This window comes from Salvelinus namaycush, chromosome 40, assembly GCF_016432855.1.
Source record: "Salvelinus namaycush isolate Seneca chromosome 40, SaNama_1.0, whole genome shotgun sequence".
Taxonomy (NCBI): domain Eukaryota; kingdom Metazoa; phylum Chordata; class Actinopteri; order Salmoniformes; family Salmonidae; genus Salvelinus; species Salvelinus namaycush.
Genome location: NC_052346.1, coordinates 6,812,179 through 6,839,797, shown reverse-complemented (window position 1 = coordinate 6,839,797; position 27,619 = coordinate 6,812,179). Strand labels below are relative to the sequence as shown.

General features: G+C 42.6%; 1 protein-coding gene and 1 pseudogene across 1 annotated transcript; both read left to right on the top strand.

Annotated features, from left to right (window-relative positions):
• Positions 1-3,462: 3,462 nt before the first annotated feature.
• On the top strand, positions 3,463-26,485 carry LOC120033724 (dehydrogenase/reductase SDR family member on chromosome X-like). Its single transcript, XM_038980165.1, has 7 exons — positions 3,463-3,578; positions 7,728-7,835; positions 8,312-8,380; positions 18,104-18,205; positions 19,659-19,866; positions 20,953-21,160; positions 23,915-26,485. The coding sequence occupies exons 1-7, from the start codon at positions 3,479-3,481 to the stop codon at positions 24,095-24,097; spliced, it is 978 nt and encodes a 325-aa protein (XP_038836093.1). The 5' UTR covers positions 3,463-3,478; the 3' UTR covers positions 24,098-26,485.
• On the top strand, positions 3,468-6,889 carry LOC120033725 (annotated as a pseudogene).
• Positions 26,486-27,619: the final 1,134 nt, after the last annotated feature.

The window sequence follows — 27,619 nt, the reverse complement described above, 5'->3', positions numbered from 1 at the left end:
GATGAACTTTGAGGGCACTTTGGTGTTGAAAGCTGAGCTGTAGTCAATGAATAGCATTCTCACATAGGTGTTCCTTTTGTCCAGGTGGGAAAGGGCAGTGTGGAGTGCAATAGAGATAGCATCATCTGTGGATCTGTTGGTACAGTATGCAAATTGGTGTGGGTCTAGAGTTTTTGGGATAATGGTGTTGATGTGAGCCATGACCAGCCTTTCAAAGCATTTCCTGGCTACAGACGTGAGTGCTACGGGTCGGTAGTCATTTAGGCAGGTTACCTTAGTGTTCTTGGGCACAGGGACTATGGTGGTCTGCTTGAAACATGTTGGTATTACAGACTCAGACAGGGAGAGGTTGAAAATGTCAGTGAAGACACTTGCCAGTTGGTCAGCGCATGCTCGGAGTACACGTCCTGGTAGTCCGTCTGGCCCAACGGGCTTGTGAGTGTTGACCTGCTAAAAGTTTTTACTCACATTGGCTGCGGAGAGCGTGATCACACAGTCATCCGGAACAGCTGATGCTCTCATGCATGTTTCAGTGTTACTTGCCTCAAAGCAAGCATAGAAGTTATTTAGCTCGTCTGGTTGGCTCGTGTCACTGGACAGCTCTCAGCTGTGCTTCCCTTTGTAGTCTGTAATAGTTTGCAAGCCCTGCCACATCCAATGAGCATCGGAGCCGGTGTAGTACGATTCGATCTTCGTCCTGTATTGATGCTTTGCCTGTTTGATGGTTCGTCAGAGGGCATAGTGGGATTTCTTATAAGCTTCTGGGTTAGAGTTCCGCTCCTTGAAAGCGGCAGCTCTACCCTTTAGCTCAGTGCGAATGTTGCCTGTAATCCATGGCTTCTGGTTGGGGTATGTACGTACAGTCACGTCCTCGATGCACTTATTGATAAAGCCAGTGACTGATGTGGTGTTCTCCTCAATGCCATCGGAAGAATCCCGGATCATATTCCAGTCTGTGCTAGCAAAACAGTACTGTAGTTTAGCATCTGCTTCATCTGACCACTTTTTTTATAGACCGAGTCACTGGTGCTTCCTACTTTAATTGATAATGTACTTTTTCCCCCCAGTCTGATTTAGTGCCTGGTCTTGTCCACTCTGTTCTAATGAGTCCTGCTTGGCTTGTTGGCATTGTAGAGGGAAACAGAAGACACATAAGATAGACACATTTGTATCAAGAAAACAGAAACCGCTCTGTTTAATTACAACTGCATCTAGCGGCTACCAGAGGTTACTGACGTAACCCCGGTTCTATGAACCATGTGCAATGTTTAAAACACTTATTTCAGAGTTTCTCTCGTGACCCCATTTTCAAATAAGGCAACCCCACATGAGGTCGCGGCCCTTAGTTTGGGAAAGCTGGGATAAACTGATAGGCTCCTGTGTGATCTCGGCACCAATGTAAGCAAACCGACAGGGTCTATCAGTCCGGGTCGTTTGCTTCACTCAAGACTTTGTTGCACTGAGCAAAAGCCTAAATCTTGGAGTTGCCACAACCCCGTGGGCCTTAGGCAATATTATGTACATTCATCCTTCCTTAGATGATAGTGAGTAAATTGAGCTTTTTTTTTCTCAGCATCACTCCGCCAAGGGAAATATAGTATTCTTTCTAACAAAGATATCTACATATATTTCAGAATGTTTGTATCACTGGAAATAATCAGAATTCATGTAAACACAACAGTTTTGAAAACATAGCTTGTACAGAATAAGTGGTCTCTTGGCACAACTTAACTTAAAAATATTTTTATTTTTTTATTTTTTATTTAACCTTTATTTAACCAGGTAAGCAAGTTGAGAACAAGTTCTCATTTACAATTGTGACCTGGCCAAGATAAAGCAAAGCATTTCGACACATACAACAACACAGAGTTACACATGGAGTAAAAACAAACATACAGTCAATAATACAGTAGAAAAATAAGGCTATATACAATGTGAGCAAATGAGGTGAGATAAGGGAGGTAAAGGCAAAAAAAGGCCATGGTGGCGAAGTAAATACAATATAGCAAGTAAAACACTGGAATGGTAGATTTGCAGTGGAAGAATGTGCAAAGTAGAAATAGAAATAATGGGGTGCAAAGGAGCAAAATAAATAAATAAATACAGTAGGGGAAGAGGTAGTTGTTTGAGCTAAATTATAGATGGGCTATGTACAGGTGCAGTAATATGTGAGCTGCTCTGACAGCTGGTGCTTAAAGCTAGTGAGGGAGATAAGTGTTTCCAGTTTCAGAGATTTTTGTAGTTCGTTCCATTCATTGGCAGCAGAGAACTGGAAGGAGAGGCGGCCAAAGGAGGAATTGGTTTTGGGGGTGACCAGAGAAATATACCTGCTGGAGCGCGTGCTACAGGTGGGTGCTGCTATGGTGACCAGCGAGCTGAGATAAGGGGGGACTTTACCTAAATTGAAGGGACAGGATAAATTAATCCGCCTACAAATTTCTTTACTGAATTAAATATTACCACTACCTTTTTAAAACCATGTCTATCTTTATTTCCCAAACACAATTCAACACAATCACTTTTTTAACTTTTAAGCATTTAAATATTTTTTTAACACAGGCTTAACACCTAACAAACACTTTGTACTTTTTAAAACACTTTTAACCTAGGCCAGGCCCTGTTATTACCTCACATCCCAGCGATAATGCCTTGCATTACGCTTGGGAAGAAAATACTTAAATTTGCTCAACTTGCCATTGGCTCAACCATTGGCTCAATTTGAACATATTAGCCCACACAGCTACAATGATGCACTTTCATGCTAGGTTTAGGACCTCATATCGAAGCTTATAGAGTCTCAACTGATGTATAGAACAATCTTTTAAAATTGTCTAATTTGGTTTAGATACAGTACAAGCATCATGAAACCTCTAACACAATACATTCATTTGACTTGGAGAAAATATATTTTTTAATGAGGTTTCTTCCTTCGCAAACTCTATGAAATGATGACCTCTTCCTTAATATTTGGTCAAATTATAAACGTTGTGTATGGTTTCCTAGAAACAAGGGTAGCTCAACTTACCCCTTTGGCTCAACTTACCCCACTCTCCCCTATAACAGAAGTGAACCTCAACTATTTTCGACTAGTCAAAGCCTTACAATCAAAGCCAATGCTTCATTTGAAATTATTTATAAAAATGTATCAGGCTAAAATGTTATAACTGGATTTGTGAAGTAAGAAGTCTAAACAAATAAAATAAACTGATAATATTATATTTGACGCACTGTACAGACCGTGAGGTGAGATGAGATTCATGAGGATAAGATTAGGCCTTTTTTTCTCTCCTCACATCACTACGCCTCCAGCCAGTTGCGTGCCCTACTCGTGATACAGATTTGAGGGGGGCAAAACTAATGTCAAGGGGCGGAGCGCCCTTCGGCGCACTCACAGAGCAGGAGGAACTTAGCGAAGCACTAGTGTGCAGAGTAGCACGGAATCCAAGGACTGAAACACACGGAGAGATCTGGCACAGAGATGTGGTTACTGTCTTTCATTTTACCAATTTTGAGGTTGTATTTAGTGGGAGTTAAAGTTCTTCTGTATCAACTGTTCAACAAGTCTTTTACGTTACCAGGTTAGACTTCTGTTCATCCCCGTATTCATTAAAGATATTGAATGCAGCAGGAGTGGTGATCACTTCTCCTAGCCTATAACGTTAGCTGCTGGCTAGAGCTGCCTGTTAACGTTAAACATAGCTAGCTAATAAAAACTTTCAACAACAATAGCCAAATTGACAGAGAAATTGACTAGCTAACGAATTAATGTCAAATGCAACCACTGTTAAACAAATTGTCGAGGAATTAATATAACGGTCTGTCTTAAATCATGCTGCAAGTGTTATGTGGTAGTCCACTGCTACTGTACCTATAGCCTTTGTGTTGTTGTTAGGATATATGATCTGCTTTCCATAACCAGTATTTTCAAGCACAAAATATGAATTAATATCAGCATTCCATTTCACAAATGCACACAACCCCATACCCAGATCTAGGCTACTTTAACTCAAAATTTGAGTATAGTGTTTGTATGCTCACTGATTCTACAAAAAGGGCAGCCTAGGTCTGTAATGGGAATGTTTTTTTTATATATTCCTATGCACATTTTCAGAATTCATAGTATGCCATAATAACATGCCTTGTAAGGGGTAATCAATTACCTTTATCCCATATTTCCCTTTATTCACCTCACGTCTGAATGACGAAATCCTCATGTGAACTTGTATAGCCTATGCACTGACATAATAGCAGTGTTGTATTCTGTCTCGTGATAGAAAATACCAATTAGCCTCCACCCCTCAAACATACCGAAGCATGCAAAGAATTCAGTGATGTCATTTAGAGCCTAAGCTGTACTGAAGTTAGTTTTAGCCTTGGCAAAATATGCTTGTGCAATTGGGCCCTATGCTTTATGGTGAGAGACAGGTTCAGGCAATTTTTTGTATCCCAATCAAGATAAGACCGGCTAGTAATTAGAGAGATGATTGGACAAACAAAATTGTCAATACTCAAAGCAGATTGCATTGTGTCCCCTAGATTTATACACAATGTTCTCCACTGCATAGGAGAGGCAAGCTCAATTCTGTACTGGCTCTTAGAATATTTTATTCGGAGAATAGGTTGAATTACAAATAAGAAAGAATGTAGTTATAGCCTATTAATTACTGCGTTAAAAGCCCCTGTCTGACATTTTCTTTTCCTATTGTTAACCGGTTGTTGACCTTTTATCTCACGCTACCTTTATCTCACTGCCTTTGTTAGGTACTCAGTAATTAGTGAAGGCACCTAAAAAGATCATTGTCAAAGGAACAAAATGGAGGCCAAAGGTGTTTCATCATCTAATCTCCACCTTGTCGCACATCCAAGGGCAAAAAGTAAAGTATGGAGGTATTTCGGCTTTGACACCGATGCAGACGGGTGTATACTACACTGGAGGAGGATCTACTGTCGCATATGTATGACTCAAATAGTATATTCCGGCAACACCTCCAATCTCTCGTACCACCCAGAGCCACCCAGAACCCAGAACCACCCAGCTGAGTTTGTGAGGAACAACACGGAGCAGATGCGTGAGGCAGTCGCAACGGCCTACTCCAAGATAAAAACTAAACCTATGCAGCAGCAATGTCAGGGAGCCATCCTGAAGTAGAGCCCAGCGTTTGAAAATATCAACCGACGGCATAATGATCTGACGTCTGCGATCATCAGCTTTGTCTGTGAAGGGACGTACCCTGTGTCTGTGGTGGAAGAACCCACCTTTCAGGCCCTTTTAAGGACTGCAGATCCAAGGTACTTGCCCCCTAGCAGAATCGACGTGGCAATGAAGGCCCTACCACAGAGGTACAATCAGATCCGAGATGCAGTGCTGGGTGAGGTGGCAGGGGTGGTGAACTGCGGTGTCTCAACTGACCTTTGGCAAAGCCGTGCAGATGCCTTGCCTTTGCCACACTATACATCGATGGATGGATGAGGCCTTTCAGCTGTTAACAGCTTTTTGGGACGTTGTCGCAACCTTTTTGATTATTTCCAACAGTCCGTGGTGGCTATGTATCTGCTGCGAGAGAAGCAGAGGCAGCAAGACCTAGCCCAGTGTGTCCTCATCAGAGACAGGGTCTGATCCTGGGTGTCCACGCTGACTATGCTCCAGCGCTTGAAAGAGCAGCAGGCCATTATCAGTGTGGTACTCATGGAGGACAGTGACAACCATCAGCTGAGTTTCAAGGACAGTGAATGGAACATGGTTGAGGGCTTGATTGGAGTTCTGCAACCTTTCAAACGGGTAGCTGACATGATAACAGACTGTAGGTATCCGACCATTAGTATGGTGAGGCCTGTCCTTCACATGCTGCTGAACACAACCCTCAAGGCCAAAGAAGGGGACACAAAAGAGGTTGGCATGGCCAAAGAGGTCAACTCCAAGTTGTTGTCCAGCACCTACCCTCCCAGATGTCTGAGATTGCAATGTTTCTCAACGTCACCACTTTCCTGGATCCCCGTTACAAGAGGCTTCCTTTCCTGTTCCCCCATGACCGCTCCCAAGTGGAGAGTGAAGTCATTGAGGAGGCCAAAGCCATTCTTGAGGAACAGAGGAATGAGAATGTGGTCACAGATGATTTGGCTCCTCTTTCTGATGAGCCACCCAACAAAAAACAGACTCTTGACAAACCGTTTCCTTCATGTAGCAATGCAGGCAACCCTTTGGCTGTGATATTTTGCCAGTCAGGCAATGACGAGAACCAAGAGGAAGAGCTGAGCAACTTAAAATCCCAGAAGATCCTGCGTCTCAACGAAGACCCTCTCCATTGGTGGTCGGACCGTATGGGCTTATTCCCTACTCTCCCCAAGGTGCTCCAGAAGTACTGGTGTGTCCTCGCCACTAGTGTCCCCTCCCACAGACTGTTCAGCTCCTCAGGGACTTCCTTCTGTGGTAAGAGGAACTACCTCACCCCGGCACATGTAGACCAACAGGTGTTTCTCTATGAAAACTCACGGCGCTGCCATGAGGCTGAACCTATTGAGGAGGACTCAGGGGAATGGGGATTGGGACTGGAGCAGAACTCTGGGTCAGGCCATGGAATAACTGGGCAGGCCGCTGCCCACTACCAAACAGTTCCAATACCCTAATCCTAAAGGAAATACTTAGCTAAATGTCCTCAGCATATATTCTTATGTTGTCTACTAGTAAAAAGGGTTTATGTGAGTGTAACATCTGGTGAATTTTCTATTTCTGATCATGCTGCAATTTTATTTGATTAACTATTTGATGTAGGGCTAAATGTCTTTTAATGTCCCAATGTTCAAGTCATTTCTGAGTCATTGTTTGCTTTGCTCTTTGAAGTCCTTAGACTGTTTAAGATGTCTTTACAATACGTTTGAGATAAGCTTTGATGTGCCAAGCTTTGTTATCTGTACTGAACTCTCAGAAGAACATAAAGTATATCCTATATAATTTGAATCTCTGCTTGCTCGTGTTCATTTTGTGTTCAATGTGTCCAATACAATTTCCTCAGATGAGTCCCGATGGTACTACTAAGGTATCAAATTGCATTTATAGGCTTCTCCTCAGTGTTACAGTTGTTTCGGAAAGGAAATCAGCAATGAACTGCCCATTTAACCACCCACCAGCCGCCACTGAAAATGTGATGCAAATCTGATGGGGAGAAATGTAATAGAGTTCAAATCTCAACCATCCTGATTACCCTCAGTGCATAGATACGCACTGCGGCTCTAATTTTAGTCATGCTAAACTGTCTGGCCGCTGCAGGCTGTGCTTTGTGTGCTTGTTGAGCAAGGTCGTTTTATCTTCAGGGGCAGGAACTGCTGTTGTCAAGCAAAATGGATCTATTTGGCATCGATTTTGAAGGGCTCTACCTCCCTGCGTGTTTCAGGACTAGAGGTCGTTACGGACATATTTACCTGTGACTCACTCAACTTCAGTCCGACTCCACACTGTACACTTCAACAACTGCAGATTATAACCCAATGTAATCTCTGACCCAACACAAATTGCCCCAGAATGGAAGTACTGTGTGTTTTGTAATGGGCAAAACAAAATGAAGTCAGTTAGCGGAATTATGTTTTGTATTGCTCATAATTGAGTTGTTCTCAGTGATATGTTGGACTGGATGGAATAAATACGCCTGTTTGTATCAACCCATAGATTTTCTATTGTATTGCAAGGTAATGGCAGCGTATGGACCAAAGTTTTCTTTTTCTTCCTCACACAGTTTTGCCCACACAAAATGGAAGGGTTGCCATAGTGACGGGGGGTGCCCGAGGAATGGGTTATGAGACTGCAAGACACCTGGCAAGCCTTGGCATGCATGTGGTTATAGGTATTGTACACTCACCCTTTTGGTCATGACTCAGTAATCTCCCAAATCATTCTAAAATGCTCAATCCAACATAGTTGAAGCCTGTGTGCTAACATCCTTAGGTTCATGTTTTGTTGAATTGTAGCTTAAGGAATGCTGCTGCACTGATTTTCACTACAGTACGTAGGGAATCTAAGGGAATCTTTGATACGTTGCTAACACATCCCTGCCTAAGGCAGTTATTTCCTAACCTAATCAAATTTGACTCTTCAATCAAATTTAATAGGGTATTGCAAGGAAATCATTATTAACGTAAGTGTCACTGCTTCAATTAATCAATGAAACCCAAATCAGAAGTGTAGATTTAGTCTTTCACTTGGCTCTCCCTGGTCTCTATGATGAGGGGAGGATACCTGCTGCTCCAGAGTACCCCCATTCATTCATCCCTCCCTCCATCCATCCTCTTTTCCCCCCCTCATCATTCCTCTCTCCTCCAGCTGGGAACTCTGAAGAGGAAGGCCTGCAAGCTGTGAAGAAGATCCACGAAGAGGGCAGCGAGGTGAAAGGTAATTTCCTCATAACAATTTCCCTTATAACCTCTCTCCCGCTCTGTCTCTCTCCCTCTGTCTCTCTATCGTTTCCACACAGCCATTACAGAATAAATAGGCTACCTCTCAAATAGGTCTGCTATACACAGGCAGTAAAGCTATTCAGACATAGGCCTATGTACATGAGTGCCCTGGCTTTTAGCTGTGTTTCCCGGGGTAAAAATGTGGGTGCATGTTGGTAAGAGTAAACCACTTCTCCTGCTTTGTAACCGAGGGATGATGTCTGTCCACCTGCACCTTGTCAGAGGCGGCTTGGACGCCAGAGTCCATTCCAAAGGCAATTATCAAAAGGCTGCAGGTTTTCTCTAACAATTCCCTTAAATGTACTTTTTCCATTTATTTTGATAAAAGCAAAGCCGTGTCACACGAGTGGGAGCAGGGGAAAGGCGAGGGAGATGTGTTTGTTTGTGCTTGTGTTTGATGAGTACGAGGAGGAAAGCGAACTGCTGCCAACCAGTCTCAGTTTCATTGTCATGCAGATGTGATTTAAAGAGGCTGTTTGGAAAGGAGAAGGGCTTCTCTCTTCCCTTCCTCGCTGGTGCTGAGATGACAATGATCGTAGCACAGCTCCAGTCAGCCAGGGTAACATCATTGTCATGTACGCCCTGCGCCACAGAGTAATGATGACAGATGTGGGAAATGAGAAATGGGTTTGTTTGTATTAAAAACAAGAAATGTCTCCCTAGTGCCTGGAATCCCCCTCTTCTCCCCCTCTCCGCCCAGCCCTGGCATGTACTGTCAGGCAAGCAGTGTTTAGCAAGCCTCTAACAAGTTATGTGGGAGGCAAAACGGTAAGAGTTCCTACATGACCAGGGATATCTGGTTGTCTTATATAGTGTGTACTAGTCGGCCTGAGAGCCAATAACAATGTCTGCCACATAGATGCATTTCTGAGCTCATTTTTTGTATGTGTATTTCATGCCCTCCTATATCTGAGCACGTTTGGTATTAGCTCTATGTGTCAGAGTTTGTCCTCGTCACCCAACATATAATCACTCCATATCACTGTGTTTGTTTGCTGTCTAAGATTGGATGGTTGAGGGAATGTTTGTATGGCATGTCACCAGGAATTCTCCTCTGACCTTAGTAGGGCCAGAATGTCTAACCTTGCTTCATCAGCAGCATACGGAGACAATAGAACAGATGTGTGTGTTGTCAGAATGTGTTTGCTAAATCACCAACCAGGCAAGACGATGCTTAGAGACAGTAGCTTCAGGTCCTATTAAGCCTAATTTATTCTGCTCCCTCAACAGTTTAACCCTGTTCCTTGTTCAAGACTGTCCGCTTTAGAGACGTCTCTACATAAGAGGGGAAACAAACCAGGGCCCGGTTTCCCATAGAGATGGAATGTATTTAACCTTTATTTAAACTAGGCGAGTCAGTTAAGAACAAATTCTTATTTACAATGACGGCCTACCCCGGCCATACCTGGACGACGCTGGGCCAATTGTGCGCCACCCTATGGGACTCTCAATCACGGCCGGTTGTGATACAGCCTGGGTGTCTGTAGTGACGCTTCTAGCTCTGAGATGCAGTGCCTTAGACCGCGGCGCCACTCGATGTAACATGCGTTTCCCAAAACCCCACGCAGAGAGAACGGTCAATAATGATAGGATCCAAAGAAAGGCATCGCTGCTCTTCGATCAGCTTTCTCCCTTTCAAATCTTACCTTAACTTTAGAATTATTCTACAATACTGACAATTGATCACAGCCTATGAGATATAACCTATAGCAGGGTTCCCCAACTGCCATTCGCACAGTGGGTGCTTTCATTTGTTTACCCCAAGTTTTCTGAGCAAACAAATAATGACTCAAAACACCAGGAAATCAGCTCCAGGGGATTTTAATTAAGAAAATCTGTTCCCAAGTATTCCCACTCACAATAGAGAGACACATGATGGTATACAAATGTAAGCAAGGTTTGAAATGATTATGTTTAGTCAAATATATCTGTTTGGGCTTCTTGCGGTCAATTTGCAGCCTTCAAATGATTTGTAATTATGTTCTGACCCACGACCATCCACTCAAGAAAAAATCTAGTTGAATCCTGACCTATAGCAACAAATATTTAGCCGGCTTATTCTAATGCTTACCCTGTGTAATCTATGCAGAGTTACTCCACCTCAAGAATTGCATTTGGCGAAAGGCTCGGCACACGCATACTCAGGCTGACTGACTCTCGTTCAGGCAAATGAGAAATAAGTGCACTCAGGCTATCCGGAAGGCCAAAGTTAGTTACTTTAAGAAGCAGTTCTCTCTCTGTAGGTCTAACCCCAAGAAGTTCTGGAAAACGGTTAAAGGCCTGGAGAATAAACACTCCTCCTCACAGCTGCCCGTGTCCCTTAAAGTTGATGATGTGGTTACTAACAAGAAGCACATAGCTGAGCTCTTTAAATCCCCACTTCATTAAGTCAGGATTCCTTTTTGACTCAACCATGCATCCTTGACCGTCCAACATTTCCTCAACTTCCACCCCTTCTAATGCGACTAGCCCCGGTTCTTTTTCCCCTGCCCCGCTTCAAAGTTTTCCCCCGCAGACGGTCACCTGAGTCTGAGGTGCTAAAAGAGCTTCTTAAACTTAAACCAAAAAAACCATCTGGGTCAGATGGTTTAGACCCTTTCTTCTTTAAGGTTGCTGACCCTATCATCGCCAAGCCTATCTCTGACCTTTAACCCGTCTCTCCTCTCTGGGGAGGTTCCCATTGCTTGGAAGGCAGCCACGGTTCGTCCTTTATTTAAAGGGGGAGATCAAGCGGATCCTAACTGTTATAGGGCTATTTCTATTTTGCTCTGTTTATCAAAAGTGTTGGAAAAACTTGTCAATAATCATCTCACTGGCTTTCTTGATGTCTATAGTATTCTCTCTGGTATGCAATCTGGTTTCACTGCAGCCTTAAAGGTCCTCAATGATGTCACCATAGCAATGTTGTGCTGCTATTTTCATTGACTTGGCCAAAGCTTTTGATATGGTTGACTATTCCATTCTTGTGTGCTAAGGAGTATTGATGTCTCTGAGGGGTCTTTGGCATGGTTTGCTAACTACCTCTCTCAAAGAGTGCAGTGTATAAAGTCAGAACATCTGCTGTCTCAGCCACTGCCTGTCACCAAGGGTGTACCCCAAGGCTCGATCCTAGGCCCCATGCTCTTCTCAATTTACATCAACAACATAGCTCAGGCAGTAGGAAGCTCTCTCATCCATTTATATGCAGATGATAGTCTTATACTCAGCTGGCCCCTCCCCGGATTTTGTGTTAAATGTTCAACAACAAAGCTTTCTTAGTGTTCAACAAGCTTTCTCTGCCCTTAACCTTGTTCTGAACACCTCCAAAACAACGGTCATGTGGTTTGGTAAGAAGAATGCTGCTCTCCCCACAGGTGTGATTACTACCTCTGGGGGTTTAGAGCTTGAGGTAGTCACCTCATACAAGTACTTGGGAGTATGGCTAGACGGTACACTGTCCTTCTCTCAGCTGCAGACTAAGGTTAAATCTAGACTTGGTTTCCTCTATCGTAATCGCTCCTCTTTCACCCCAGCTGCCAAACCCTGATTCAGATGACCTACCTACCCATGCTAGATTACGGAGACGTAATTTATAGATCGGCAGGTAAGGGTGCTCTCGAGCGGTAAGATGTTCTTTACCATTCGGCCATCAGATTTACCACCAATGCTCCTTATAGGACACATCACTGCATTCTATACTCCTCTGTAAACTGGTAATCTCTGTACCCGTCGCAAGACCCACTGGTTGATGCTTATTTATAAAACCCTCTTAGGCCCCACTCCCCCCTATCTGAGTTATCTACTGCAGCCCTCATTCTCCACATACAACACCCGTTCTGCCCGTCACATTCTGTTAAAGGTCCCCAAAGCACACACATCCTTGGGTCGCTCGTTTTTTCAGTTTGCTGCAGCTAGCGACTGGAACGAGTTGCAACAACCACTTCAACTGGACAGTTTTATCACAATCTTTTCATTCACAGACTCAATCATGGACACTCTTACTGACAGTTGTGACTGCTTTGCGGGATGAATGGTTGTCTCTACCTTCTTGCCCTTTGTGCTGTTGTCTGTGCCCAATAATGTTTGTACACTGTTTTGTGCTGCTACCATGTTGTGCTGCTGCTAAGTTGTGTTGCTACCATGTTGTTGTCTTGCTACCATGCTGTGTTGTCAAGATGTTGCTGCCATGCTATGTTGTTGTGTTAGGTCTCTCTTTATGTAGTGTTGTGTTGTCTCGCTTGTCGTGATGTGTATTTGTTTTTATCTAATTTATTTTGACTTTTAAACTCAGATAAACAAGTTGATTTTGTGTTAGCTGAGATCTTCTGTGTATGAAGTGACGCGGACGGGGCAAAAAAACGACACGCTTATCTGTTCTACGAATGGTCTGAGGCAGTCATTAAATAACAAGCGTTTTCAAGGGCAACTGTAGTGACGACGGTTATGTAAAACAGTGGTGAGATTTAAAGATGATCCGACAAAGTTCTAACGATGAATTTAACCTCAAAATGGTTTTGGGAATCCGGGCCCAGAACTATGGACGGCCGCGTGCCATTGACCAGAATATCAACAGTCAATTCCCCGATGATTCTACAAAACGGCAAAAACAGCCAGATCTGGTTGAAACCCCAGCGGGTGAATGCTATAACACACCGCGACGTGGCCAAGAGATTGGACGGACACTGCTGCTTTTAGCTGTTTGTCGTCGCCGTGTCTGAGCCTTTGTCCAACACATTTTTGCTGTGATACTGTGGGACCCCAACCGCTGTACTACAGTACAGTCAACCTGTTATTTACGGTAATCTAGAAACGTACTGCATCTGCTGGTATTCTATGATCATTGCCGTGTCTCGGCAATAAAAGTTGGCGACATTTTTTTTTTAAGTGTCAGAAAGCCCAGCGTTTTAGTTTGCGACACCAGTGGCTGCGTCCATCTCCTTTAACGACTTCCTGACTTCCGTACCACCTTTCTGCAACGGAGAGTGAGAGACGAATCTCATGCCAATAGACATCCTGCTGATTTGCCATCCAATCTGCCTTCTCCTTTTTCTGAGCCGCATCAATCTATCCTATAAGCTCCTAGAAATTGGGGATGATCAATCTCTTATCCGAGTTGCAGCTGGATGGTCAAACTAGCAGCCAGCCTGTTGCCTTTCCTCTGTCCTGTTATTGGACAGCAGCTAGTCAGTTTGTCTATGTACAGCAGCGGTCAGAACTGGTCAGGGAGAGAATGTAATTCACTATTTCAACACATCTTTGGATGAGACATCTTTGTTGATTTTCCAGATGGCACGACGCCTTCTAGTCTGTGCCCTCCAGCTGGCTATTTGGCACTGTGACTAGTCTGGAGGATACCCTTCATTCCTTCATGACAGATCTGGCACCGTGACAAAGCTCTGGCACTAGAGATGGACTGGAACAATATTTACTACAGCATGGATATTTTTTCCAATAATTGTAACCTATGCAGATATTGGTCAATATTGGACCATGATTTAGAATAGACATAGCTTATTGGGGATCACACATTCTCAGTGGAGTTATTTTATTTTTTATGGATATGTTCATTTTCGGAGGATAAATTCACAGTAAAATCCTAAGAGCTTGATATTTGCGAGAGTTTAAGTGTTGGAGAAGAAGAAAGGAAGGAGGAGAAAGGGAATACTTATGCGTTCGTTTGGACATTTGTACGGTATTAGATGAGTTCCACTGCAATGATTTCTAAAGCATATAACCACCATATAGTTAGCTTACGAGGGACAAAGAACCGCCTCTCTCCAATTTCTACTCTTTGTAAATCACGGTCTCTTGGGATGACCTGATACAAGCCATTAGCCGGGCGAATGTTTTGTTATCTCCCACTTAAGATACGAGATCGTTAGCTAGCAAGGCCTTTGTTGACTGACTGTGACTCACTGATTATTACAGAGAGATGTCCTCTGTCCTCTCCTCTCTACAGCTACATGGCTGTCAATTGACCTCTTTGACCCCTCGCTTTACACAAATTTGTTCAGTACAATTATGGGTCGTTAGTATACACACACACACACACACACACACACACACACACACACACACACACACACACACACATCTCCTATGGGTCTTTCCTAGTACCCTTATGAAGCCATTTACAGAAAGGCTTTAACAATAAAAGGTTGATTTTTGAAGCAAACTTCCATTTTCCTACCAAGAGTTGCTGAATATCTTTTAATCTGTAGTACTCATTTCCAACAGAACATCTACTTTTATTGTGGATTTCTCTAGCTTTCTCTACTCTTATTTTCTGGAGCCATTTATACGTCAGCTCAACAAGGCTTGAAACACTGTTCACTCTTTACACTCAGTGGGGAAGAGTCCTGTGATTAGTGTAATGCAGAGTAATGTACCTAATTATGGGACAATAATTTGTTTAATTATGTGCTTGAGCACTTGGTTCGGAGATATGACATTCTGATTCGTGTGTGTGTGTGCGTGTGCGTGTGCGTGTGCGTGTGTGTGTGTGTGTGTGTGTGTGGGGCTAATGTCATTACTCAATACTATTGTATAAAACCCTGAATTCCCAGCCATGGAGCGAGCTTCAGTCATGACATTCTTGTTCCTGTCTCATTATAGCGTTGACTTTTAACATGCTTTGACTTCATTTAATCAGGATTTCATGTGGCCCTTTTTATGTGGGAGCCGTTATCAAGATACAAACTGTATTTATTTGCCTTGCACTGTTATGCAGATGAGTAAAGTTCAGTGAAACTCTGTCCACTGTCTCTTCCTGTGGTGATGGAAATAAACGTGCTATCATTTGGGCCATAAGAATGATTCCTGCGTACACAATCAACTCACCACCTTTTCTTGTAACGTTTCGGCGGTTATAGTTTCCATACCAGGGAATGTTAGATATACATCTACATGTGCTTTGTGCTCTTTTATCACACTGCTGATGAGATAATGTTTAATTCATGCCAGGTCACTGAGTGTATTGCCATAATGTAATCTACCTTGCGTTTAGTTTTTGTCTCACGGTTTATAGTGTACTACTGAATGAGACCATGGCTTATCATACAGCTGTTTATCCTTCAGGGGGGAAAGGAAGTATAAGATTAGGATTTGCATAATTAGGATTCCTGAGATGTTAAATGCAAGGAGGGGACTTTATGAGGAGAGAGGACTTTATGCATATAACATTTACTTAGAAGTTTCTACTCATTGAAAGCCTTTGCAATAATCTGTCTTGCCGTTTATGGACTGGTATGATCACTTTACTGTCTGTCAATGGTTGATGTAAAACTAAATTAAAGGAGGATGTCTTGTCCTGACCTGTGTTAGTACTACTGTAGCTAAGCAGACGTCTATGTTAGTGTTAGGGTTGGCGCGGAAGGTAGCCTATAGTGGTTAGAGCGTTGGACTAGTAACCGAAAGGTTCCAAGATCGAATCCCCGAGCTGACAAGGTAAAAATCTTTCATTCTGCCCCTGAACAAGGCAGTTAACCCACCGTTCCAAGACCGTCATTGAAAATTTGCCTAGTTAAATAAAGGTTCAAAAAAAGGGTTAGGGTTGTGTCTCGCTCACTAACTTTAAGCATCAGCTATCTGAGCATCTCACCGATCGCTGCAGCTGTACACAGCCCATCTGTAAATAGCCCATCCAACTACCTACCTCATCCCCATATTGTTTTTATTTACTTTTTTTGCTCTTTTGCACACCAGTATTTCTACTTGCACATCATCATCTGCACATCTATCACTCCAGTGTTAATTTGCTAAACTGTAATTACTTCGCTACTATGGCCTATTTATTGCCTTACCTCCTTACTACATTTGCACACACTGTATATAGATTTTTTCTATTGTTATTGACTGTACTTTTGTTTATTCCATGTGTAAGTGTGTTGTTGTTTTTTGTCGCACTGCTTTGCTTTATCTGGCCAGGTCGCAATTATAAATGAAAACTTGTTCTCAACTGGCCTACCTGGTTAAATAAAGGTGAAATAAAAAATAAAAAATGTATTATAGCATAGGAAAATTGTAATGTTTGTTTGTGATTTGTTGATGCCTGTATACAGTTGAAGTCGGAAGTTTACATACACCTTAGCCAAATATATTTAAACAGTTAGGATCACCACTTTATTTAAGAATGTGAAATGTCAGAATAATAGTAGAGAGAATGATTTATTTCAGCTTTTATTTCTTTCATCACATTCCCAGTGGGTCAGAAGTTTACATACACTCAATTAGTATTTGGTAGCATTGCCTTTAAATTGTTTTGGGTAGCATTCCACAAGCTTCCCACAATAAGTTGGGTGAATTTTGGCCCATTCCTGCTGACAGAGCTGGTGAAACTGAGTCAGGTTTGTAGGCCTCCTCACACACGCTTTTTCAGTTCTGCCCACAAATTTTCTATGGGACTGAGTTCAGGGCTTTGTGATAGCCACTCTAATACCTTGACTTTGTCCTTAAGCCATTTTGCCACAACTTTGAAAGTATGCTTGGGGTCATTGTCCATTTGAAAGACCCATTTGCGACCAAGCGTTTAACTTCCTGACTGATGTTGTTCAATATTCAATGTTGCTTCAATATATCCACATAATTTTCCTCCCTCATGATGCCATCTATTTTGTGAAGTGCACCAGTCCCTCCTGCAGCAAAGCACCCTCACAACATGATGCTGCCACCCCCGTGCTTCACGGTTGGGATGGTGTTCTTCGGCTTGCAAGCCTCCCCCTTTTTCCTCCAAACATAACGATGGTCATTATGGCCAAACAGTTCTATTTTTGTTTCATCAGACCAGAGGACATTTCTCCAAAAAGTACGATCTTGGTCCCCATGTGCAGTTGCAAACCGTAGTCTGGCTTTTTTATGGCGGGTTTGGAGCTGTTGCTTCTTCCTTGCTGAGCGGCCTTTCAGGTTATGTCAATTTAGGACTTGTTTTACTGTGGATATAGATACCTTTATACCTGTTTCCTCCAGCATCTTCACAAGGTCCTTTGCTGTTGTTCTGGGATTGATTTGCACTTTTCGCACCAAAGCACGTTCATCTCTAGGAGACAGAACACGTCTCCTTCCTGAGTGGTATGACGGCTGCGTGGTCCCATGGTGTTTATACTTGCGTACTATTGTTTGTACAGATGAACATGGTACCTTCAGGCTTTTGGAAATTGCTCTCAAGGATGAACCAGACTTGTGGAGGTCTACAATTATTTTTCTGAGGTCTTGACTGATTTCTTTTGATTTTCCCATGATGTCAAGCAAAAAGGCACTGAGTTTGAAGGTAGGCCTTGAAATACATCCACAGGTACACCTCCAATTGACTCAAATGATGTCAATTAGCCTATCAGAAGCTTCTGAAACCATGACATCATTTTCTGGAATTTTCCAAGCTGTTTAAAGGCACAGTCAACTTGATGTATGTAAACTTCTGACCCACTGGAATTGTGATACAGTGAATTATACGTGAAATAATCTGTCTGTAAACAATTGTTGTAAAAATGACCTGTGTCATGCACAAAGTAGATGTCCTAACCCGACTTGCCAAAACTATAGTCTGTTAACAAGAAATGTGTGGAGTGATTGAAAAACGAGTTTGAATGACTCCAACCTAAGTGTAGGTAAACTTTCGACTTCAACTGTATTTAGGCATAGAATAATGTTAATGTTGTTTGTATGTTTTGTGTTCTGTTCACAGTGGAGTTTCTGTTCCTGGACCTGTGTTCCCTGAAGTCGGTACGGCAGTTTGTCCACAGGTTTAAAGCCAGGGCTCTACCACTTCACGTCCTTGTCAACAATGGTACTTATACACCAAACAACCTCGTTATTCAATATACCACAACATTCACCTTTAAAGGGAATCATAGCATCGTTATTTCATCTGAAAAATCAAGCAAACACTGGTTGTCGTCCACCTTTGAAAATACAGTGTCTCCTGGTCCTAGGAGGCCTCTGAAATGGCACCCTATTTCCTTAGTGCACTGCTTTTATCCATAGCACTATGAGGTAGTGCTCTGCCATAGGAATGTGGTGCCATTTCAGGCGAAGCCCTATTGTGTAGTCCTCCGTGGCAGTTTGTTTGAACAAAATAGCTTTTATTGAGAGAAGGTCTTTGGAGACTCCGGTACTGACTGGCTTGGGGGGGCTCCATGCTGTGGTAACAGTCAGCCACTATCTGCTCACAAACAGGCTGAATGAATAATTCACCAGTCTGCAAGATTCTCTCGGCAGCTAACATCACTTATCACACCCGGCTGATTGATAATGGATGGTAGATGCCGAAGGAAGGACGTAGTGCAGACGTTAGTGCCACCCCATTGAGAGAGTAATGATAGGGAAAGGTCATCGCTATACAGACTCCGGATGTGTCCCAAACGGCACCCTATTCTCTATATAGTGTGCTACTTTTGACCAGGACCCGTAGGGCTCTGGTCAAAAGATCTGCACTAAATACGGAATAGGGTGCCGTTTGGGACGTAGGCCCCGAGTAGCATTCTGATTTCCCTGAATTCCCCCCGTCAGTAGAGTTGTCGTCACGCCGTGAGTTGTCTCTGTCTATGCCCTATGCTTTAGTAAGCTAAGCAAGGCCTAATGACACCTTGTATCTCTTTCACTTTAGACATCTAATTGCATGTCGAATAGTGTTATTGATAAACTAATCGTTGTAATCTCCATTACCATGTAGTCAATGGTGTTTAAGTTAGAGTAATGAGCTGTTTCAGTCTGCATTAGGGGAAGGTGTGTGCTTGAGACCATAGACTGATAGACTGATCTGCAGACAAGTCTTGTTGACCATCGTCTGCAAGTGTTATAGCACACCTAGAGGCCAGGCGTCTATAGAGGGAATGCTTTTAATAATAACGTAATAAGAATATATGCCACATAGCAGACGGTTCTATCCAGAGGAATTTAGGCCTACACAAATAAAAAATGTATGCACTCACTGTACTGTCAGTCTTACAGTGAGTACGTACTTTTTTAGCATGTGTACCGTGTGTGATCTCTACGAGAATCGAACCCACGACCTTAGCAGTACCATGTATTTCTCCTTTCACAATCACTCAACAGAAGTGTCAGTCACAGTGTATCAGCATAGACAGCTGTTATATCTTGTCGACATATTGCTTGAATATTTGAAGGGTGTTTTTTCTAGCCGCTATGCTTCTGCCTCTGCATTGCTTGCTCTTTGGGGTTTTAGGCTGGGTATCTGTAAAGCACTTTGATTGAAATGTCATATTGCTTGTCCTTCATAGCCGGTATCATGCTGGTTCCCGAGGGAAAGACGGAGGACGGTTTCGAGCTGCACTTTGGTCTGAACTATCTAGGACACTTCCTGTTGACAAACCTCCTCCTGGACAAACTGAAGAGGTCTGGGAGACACGGCGCCTGCTCCCGCGTCGTCACCATGTCCTCCGCCACACACTACGTTGGAATACTCAATATGGAAGACCTACAGGGCAGGTAGGGACCAGGACCTGCGTCTGTATTCATGATCCCAGCACTCCTACCCTGAGACGCTTCATGAATACAGACCCAGGTTATTTGGTATATGGCTTCCAACATTGTTCTCAGGTGTCCAATTGATTGCTGAAATTGAATCAATCTCTCGAAATCAAAATCCCAACGTGGTATTGTCATTTCTTTGGTATTAGTCATGGTTGATGGACAATCAAGTAGCACATTTAAAACCATTACCACCGTGGTAGTAGTATTTATCTGTTGGCTATGGGTGAATGTCATTCTCAATTCAAGATACAAGCTATATCCAATGAATCTCATTGACCAACAAAGCCTCTTGATTCCCATAACCTTTTTTCCCATACATTTTTTTGATACTCGTAAAATATTTTACCTCAGCAACAAAAAAACGTAACATTTTCTAAAATGTTCTTACCAGGACAACATTATTAGTTTTGATGACAGATAGTGTTGTGTGATCAACCATTATTATAGAGTCTGTTTTGAGAGGCTCCTTGCCTCAAGGGCAGACCAGCGGTGTCTCTCTCTTTCCTGCCTGCGAATTTAGATGTGATAAATGGCTTCGTCACATCTGGGAGAAATGAGTGGACGATGCTGCTGGCTACAAGGGCTAGCTGCAACGGTGCTCTACCCAGAAACAATCTCACGCTGTAAGAAAAAGAAACAGGGGGGGAAACACATTATAGATTGGGTATTTCACAGTCTGATGCTCTTATGACCTTCACAGTGCTTTTGTACAGACAAGTTGCGTTTGCTTTGGACAGTGTTTCTGGTGTTAACAATAAGTCTATCTATTCAGTACAGTACAGACACTGTATAATAGACATTGGGTTTAGTCATGCAGACAGCTTAGTAGGGGGCATTGGATTGGGAACAACAAAGTTGTAGACAACATACGGAATAAGTATGTTAAGTATGTTAATTAGTTTAGTTTTTTTTGGACAAACTAAACTGCCAAATGATCGTATTATAAAGCATGGCTTACCCCGAGATAAACAGTCTCTCTCGTCCTCTCCCTCTTTCTCCGTTTCTCTCTCCCTCTCTCCCCATCCCTCTCTCTCCCTCCAGGTCCTGCTACAGTGCGCATGGTGCCTACTCTCAGAGTAAACTGGCTCTGGTTCTCTTCACATACCATCTGCAGGAGAAGTTAACAGCAGGAGGGTTCCCAGTAACATCCAACGCAGTAGACCCGGGCATGGTGGACACTGACCTGTACAACAACCTCTGCATTCCAGCCCAGGCAGCCAAGAAACCTGTTGCCAAAATGCTGTTTAGGGTAAAGTAGAATCTTAATCTATCTTAAATATTTAAAGGCCACCTTAGGGTTAGGAACCTGAGACAAAATGCATCAAATATACTGTAGATATGGGCCACATTCCTTCTCAAAACTAACAACAGTGTCATAGTATTTCACCTAACAGTCTTATACTTCACTATAGGATAACATAACAGTCTTACAGAACTGTCAGCATAGTTTAAGGGTACGGTGAACGACCTTTACAATTACTTAGGAATTTGGCATACTTGAGGAGAAAATGCACCAAAGATAGATATGGTAATAGGTGAAGCTTCTACGCTTGACCAAAGCTTAACAGCGGTGATTGATGAGAATACTAATAAGGTGCAACACATGTGGAATGATCCAGCCTTTTACTGCTCAGGCTTCATAATGAGTTTTTCTGTTTATCATATTGCCGTGGAATCCATGTGTTTTAAAAAGGATTATAATTGCATTCTTGCGGTTGGGTGTGTTAAATGGGGTGGTCAATTTATTCAGAACCACAGGGTGAGTGAGAGGCACAGGAGGTTGGTGGCACCGTAATTGCGGAGGACGGGCTCGTGGTAATGACTGTAGCGGAATAGGTGGAATGGTATCAAATGCATCAAACATGGTTTCCAGGTTTTTTTAATGCCATGTGTTTGATGCCATTCCATTCGTTCTGTTCCAGACATTATTATGAGCTGTCCCCCCCTCAGCAGCCTCCACTGGCGAGAGGGTGTTTGTATTCATGAAAACTACATCACAATTTGTGAGAAACCTGTGCAAATAATCCCCATTATAATTAGCAGGTTAGCATTTTTCGTCATGAATCTTGTTCTGAAGGCAGCTCTGCAGAGTGGTCACTAGCTGGCACAAAATCATCAAATCATTTAAAACCTAATGTCTAACCCTAACCTTAAATTAAGAACAAAAATTTACTTTTTGTTTTCATGAATTTTTACAATAAAGCCAATTTTGGCTTTGCACCTTGCCCATCTTACGGAAATTGCTCAGTTCTGCCTTTAAGACAAGACTTATCCCAATAAACGTCAACCTCTTATAAAATTTAGCGGCAAACAACAATTTAGCTGCAAGCAAAATGCATGTGGCAGTAATGGTAATTTTGTTTATTTCTTAGTTATTTAAATCACCCTTGAATCTGCTTCTAAAACGTCACATTGCATGGTCACAGATTCATTCTGTATTAGGGCATTCTAACAGGGACAGTGTAGACAATTTGCTTGTTTGCCTGAATAGATTTAGATGACTTTCCTTTTTAGAAATGTGCTGGGAAATTAAGCCTTACCTAGTTCAGCTTTAAGAGTTTAAAAAAAATATATACAGTATTTCAAAGGATGACAATATAAAGATAACCTGAAAAACATCTGGATTTAATTTCATCAATACTCATATTCCACGAAGATAGTGAGTTGATATTGTCAGATATTGATATTTATCGCCGTCATAATTTCCTTTCGGAGGCTTTTAATCTTGGAATTGGGGTCTAGCGCCGAATCGTATTTCATTATCTGTCTGAGCGTTCGGGTTTTGTGTGTTTGGAAAGATGTCTCATATCCACTGAGGTTTGGATTGCCAAGTTTTGCAGCACTTGTTTTGTCAACTAACTGCAGTATGGAGGGCAGCTATGTGATGCCCACTGGCCACAGATGGTTGCTCAATCCTATGTCCATATTATAAGTGATGATCACCCTAAGAAATATGGACCTGCATGAAATATTGTTTTGTTCAATGTTTGTCACTTTTCCTTTCTCTACAAGTATTTATTTTATAAGTGAGACATGTATGTGTGCTGTCTAAGACGTGTATATACATTTCTGGACTGGTGGTCTTGTCTTGTGGCCCATCTGTCGACGGATTTCATTAGGGGCTATTTCACATCTGCTGTTTGGAAATCAAGCCGGCCTGTCTGCCAGTGTCTTCATTCACATTTTCCATTCGAGGAACATCCTCAGTGTTAATCACTGTTTTTGGCCATACAACAATTTGGATTACTAAAACCTCACCTCTAGTCCAAATATATTGTGGGAAGCAAATTCTTCTTGACTCTTCAAAGTCCCCATCAGCAAAGACATTCACACTCTGTGTTGTTGATTGTGTTTGTGTTTAAACGAGGGACGTGAATTCAGATTCCCACGGGCAGCGAGTGTAGTGTTTCAATGCTCTGTGTTGGCGTTTGTTTCTCCTCCAGTGCAGTGGGCCCATTTAGGAGCCGCCATATGCGCCTTATATAAGCTCCAGGCTTTCCAGAGCAGTAGGCATGGCCTGCAATAGATCAGTCTGGCTCTGCTTCCTCCTCTCTAACCTCCTCCACTTAACCTGCCTGCTGCTGCCCGGCCTGCTGCACATCACTCACCACAGGCTGCTGCTGCCAGACAGACGTGTTAGTTCACCTGAGAGCTCACAGACGCCTTAGATTGCTGTAACAACTCTTTGTCATACATCTAAATAGCCTAATTCTAATCTCGTCCGCCCAGCCGCCTCTCTAGCAATTGAGCCTGGGGACAAGGTGTAACTAACTGAAGCTGCTTAGCAATTCAGTTGTGAAATTTATTTTACATTTTGAAAAATGGAACAGAGGACTACATCCTGTTTATGAAAGCGTTGATGTCGCCGGTTCGAATGATAATAGAACTGGGCTTCAGTTTACAATTTTGGAAAATGGAACAGAGGACCACTATGTTTCTGAAGAACAAGCCTGTCCCTGACTGTCCATTCTTTTTTAAAGTGTTATTTCTGTGTCATCTCCAGATCCCAGCCGAGGGAGCGTCGACATCTATCCTGGCTGCCACTGCGTCGCAGCTGGAGGGGGTCGGAGGCTGCTACTTCTATAACGGGGAGAGAACTGAATCCGCTGACATGACTTACGATCACAACGTGAGGGCTGAGCTGTGGAAACAGAGCTGTGCGCTGGTTGGTCTTCGGGAGGCCTAGAGGAGGAACCAGGAACCATGATCTTAGAAGTATGCCAAGATCGTTGGCATGACACCTCCCTCCAGCGTCAACAACAACCAAGCTGCGCCCCAATTCTCAAGCCTTCCCTTCGGCCCTAAGTGTGCACTTGTTCCCTTCCCTTCATGGATTTAAAAGCACTGGTATAGGAAATATGGTACCAACTCCCTCTAGCCTAGGCTGACACCAATCCAATGCTTTTAAATTCATGGGGAGGAGAGCACAAGTACATATTTTAGTAGTATCGGGATACAGCCCAAGTCAGCCCCAGCCAGCACTATGTACAGCGACAGCCTGTGGACTTAGGCTTCTTGATTACTTAGCAACATCTAGCTACAGCACAAACCTTGGTTGTTGCCTCTACAGTAACTGTCCTCTCTTGACCTCTGTCCTCATAGTACTGCGTTACACATCAGCAATGGAACCGACTCTTCAGCATTTCATATCTTCTAACATATCTCCTCCTCCGCAAAGACAGTTCTGAAGACACCCATTCTACCATGCGACAAGCTCTATTAAACACATGCTGAACTGCACATTGAGTGATGGAATTGATGTTTTTTATATTGCAATACAAGTTCTGCTGCCAAATGTATTAAGCTTTGGTACTGTAGCTCCCTCTTCTGGAATCGCAGATAACAAAACATGAACGAACACAAGGAACAACATCGGAGCTAGTAGTGCCTCGGAGCTACTAATATCTCTTCGAAACAGCCCCATCTTTTTTTCGGTCTAAAATTGGACCCTCTGTCCATTCTTTTTCTCATACTTGGACTCCCATCAGGGGCGGACTGGCCATCTGGCATTTCGGGTAAATGCCAGATGGGCTGGTCCATTTTTATCCTAACTCTTTTTTTTATTTTTTATTTTTACAAAATTATCATTATCTGGCTAATATGGGGGCCTCAAGGAAAAGGAAAAAAATTGTCTGTTGTGTTACAATAATGCCAGAGGCCATTTCTGGTCCTAGTCCACCCCTGACTCCCATCAAGGACTGGACCAAATATCTGTAGATGTACCGCCTCATAGCTGTGATCAAAAATATCATATCAAATATGCTTTGGTGAAGGGCTAACAATGACGACCATGAGACTCAAACTTGGTTAGCCTTATTCCAGCTTAATTTGCACTTGCCTCATTTAATGCGTGTGTCCAATCCTTGTTGTCATCATCCAGGAAAATAACTGACAACGAGCTTCCTCATAGTACAGTAGATGCCTTTGCCTTGTTTGACTCCCTGTGCCCAGAGGGAATGTTCTGCCCTGCTATCTCCACTTCACTGTGACTGATGTGAAATGTTGTCGTGATTTTTGATGTCTCTGTGCCATACTGTGTTAACAAAATGATGCTTATCTTTAAATGTTCTGAAACAGTAATAACATGTTAATGGTTGGTGGATCATATTTTCAGACACGCCATTTTCAGTCTTACTAGAAGATTCTGAATCTTTAAATTACTGTAAGTGGTTCTCATGATAAGAGGTTTCTAGTGTGGAGAGTTCTAACTCGGGTGCTGCCTGTAATTTGTGCTCGTGTTCGATGGCTGCTTGAATTACAAACACTTGCTATGACGTCTTTTTAATTAAGATGGTTAATAGGGACTGCACATCTTCATTATCTAACTTCTTCTTCTAGGTGTCTACAATCCATTTTAAGTATGCGTGTCAAAATTCTCATACAGGATATCGTCAATGTTTTGTCTTAGGTGTTTTGTGTTCAAGTACTGTATGTGTATGCATGCCTAAGCAGTGTAAGTTTCAGTTCTGTACATGCCCAAGACAACAGTTATTCAATAACAACAGTGCCAATACTTACATGCTCTTTAGAATACTAATGAGGAAGGTTGAAGAGAAGAGGACTCCCCTCCAAGTTTCCATCTGCTTTTGTTATAATACAAAATGTGTTATGAGTCTAATGCTGGATAAAGGCAGACATAAGAGACACCAAATGAAAATCAAATCAAATTGTATTTGTCACATGCGCCGAATACAACAGGACCTTACAGTGAAATGCTTACTTACAAGCCCTTAACCAACAATGCGGTTTTAAGAAAATGCCAACAAAAAAAAAGTAAGAGAAGAATAACAAATAATAAACACCATAAACGTTAGATATAATACATCCAAGATGTAAACATTTCGGAAGGACATTTTCATCTGAAGTCATTCGGTTGTTCATTGTATTACCACAATCACTGTGAACGATGCCTTGCTTTTCCAAGTTTTCTTTAGTTGTACTGTACTAATTAATTAAGTAGTTATTCATTTGAGTTTCAAGTCATTGAGTGATTCTTAGATGTGACTGTGTTGTCCTCACTCATATCATAGAGAAGGATGTCCACATTGGACACAAATCTAAATAAAAAATCTATTGTAAATGAATTGCTATCCCAGATTTGTTTTACCTTGTATCTTAAATCTACTGTGTGCAGTAATGCATAATGGTTGACGAAATTGTATTATCATTTTCAACATATTGACAATAGTGTGTGTGTGTGTGTGTGTGTGTGGGGGGGGGGGGGTCAAATCAAATGTATTTATATAGCCCTTCTTACATCAGCTGATATCTCAAAGTGCTATACAGAAACCCAGCCTAAAACCCCAAACAGCAAGCAATGCAGGTGTAGAAGCACGGTGGCTAGGAAAAACTCCCTAGAAAGGCCAAAACCTAGGAAGAAACCTAGAGAGGAACCAGGCTATGAGGGGTGGCCAGTCCTCTTCTGGCTGTGCTGTGTTTGTCTTGTTCAAGTCAAACACAGGCACTGTCAGAATGATGGGAGATGATTCATTCAAGGACATTCATTCTGTGTAAAGGTAAGTAAGAAGGATCCAATTACTCTCATAACCACAGGGACTGTCTGGTCTGGTCTGGTCTGGTCTGGTCTGGTCTGGTCTGGTCTGTCTGTCTGTGTGTGTGTCTGTGTGTGTGTGTTTGTGTGACAGGCCATGACATTTATTATGTTACTGTGTGGAAGTAATACCCCTACAGCTTGCAAGCAGGGCATCAGTCTTTTCGAAGCATCTGACAAACCAATCTGTCATTCTTCAGACTAGCACGTCATACCTAATGTGTGTCAAAGAGGACTGCTTAGAACACTGTGCTCTTCAGGCACCATGAGTAGAATGGCCACACACACACGTTGGGGAATCCAATGTTTTATTCACGAGTTACACAAGGATTTTTTACCATGTCTCTGTTTCCATAGTATTCCTGAGATTGGGTAATACTCTTCTATAAATCCATGCTGAGAGAGGAGAGGCATATCAGTGTGAATCTATAAACTATACTGGGCCGGCCTCCGCAGCACAGCCATGTCTCAATGGCCAGAGGATAAAGAGTCAATTATTTGGTCGTCATGTTTTTCTTTTTCTCCCTCTCTTTATTTTTAAGAAGAAAGAATTGCATCAGGTCTGAGCAAAAAGGAAGTCATTGTGATCCCATGCATGTGTTACCCTTAGCTCTGCATCAGGTTGCGTCTTTTCCTAGCGCTTTTATTTTGCATCGA

What these genes read in the sequence shown, in the direction of transcription:
- LOC120033724 (XM_038980165.1), top strand. Translation starts at nt 3,479, where the DNA reads ATGTGGTTACTGTCTTTCATTTTACCAATTTTGAGGTTGTATTTAGTG. An exon ending in CAAGTCTTTTACGTTACCAG is followed by an intron (nt 3,579 to 7,727) that starts GTTAGACTTCTG and finishes TTCCTCACACAG; the next exon opens with TTTTGCCCACACAAAATGGA. An exon ending in ATGGAAGACCTACAGGGCAG is followed by an intron (nt 19,867 to 20,952) that starts GTAGGGACCAGG and finishes CTCTCCCTCCAG; the next exon opens with GTCCTGCTACAGTGCGCATG.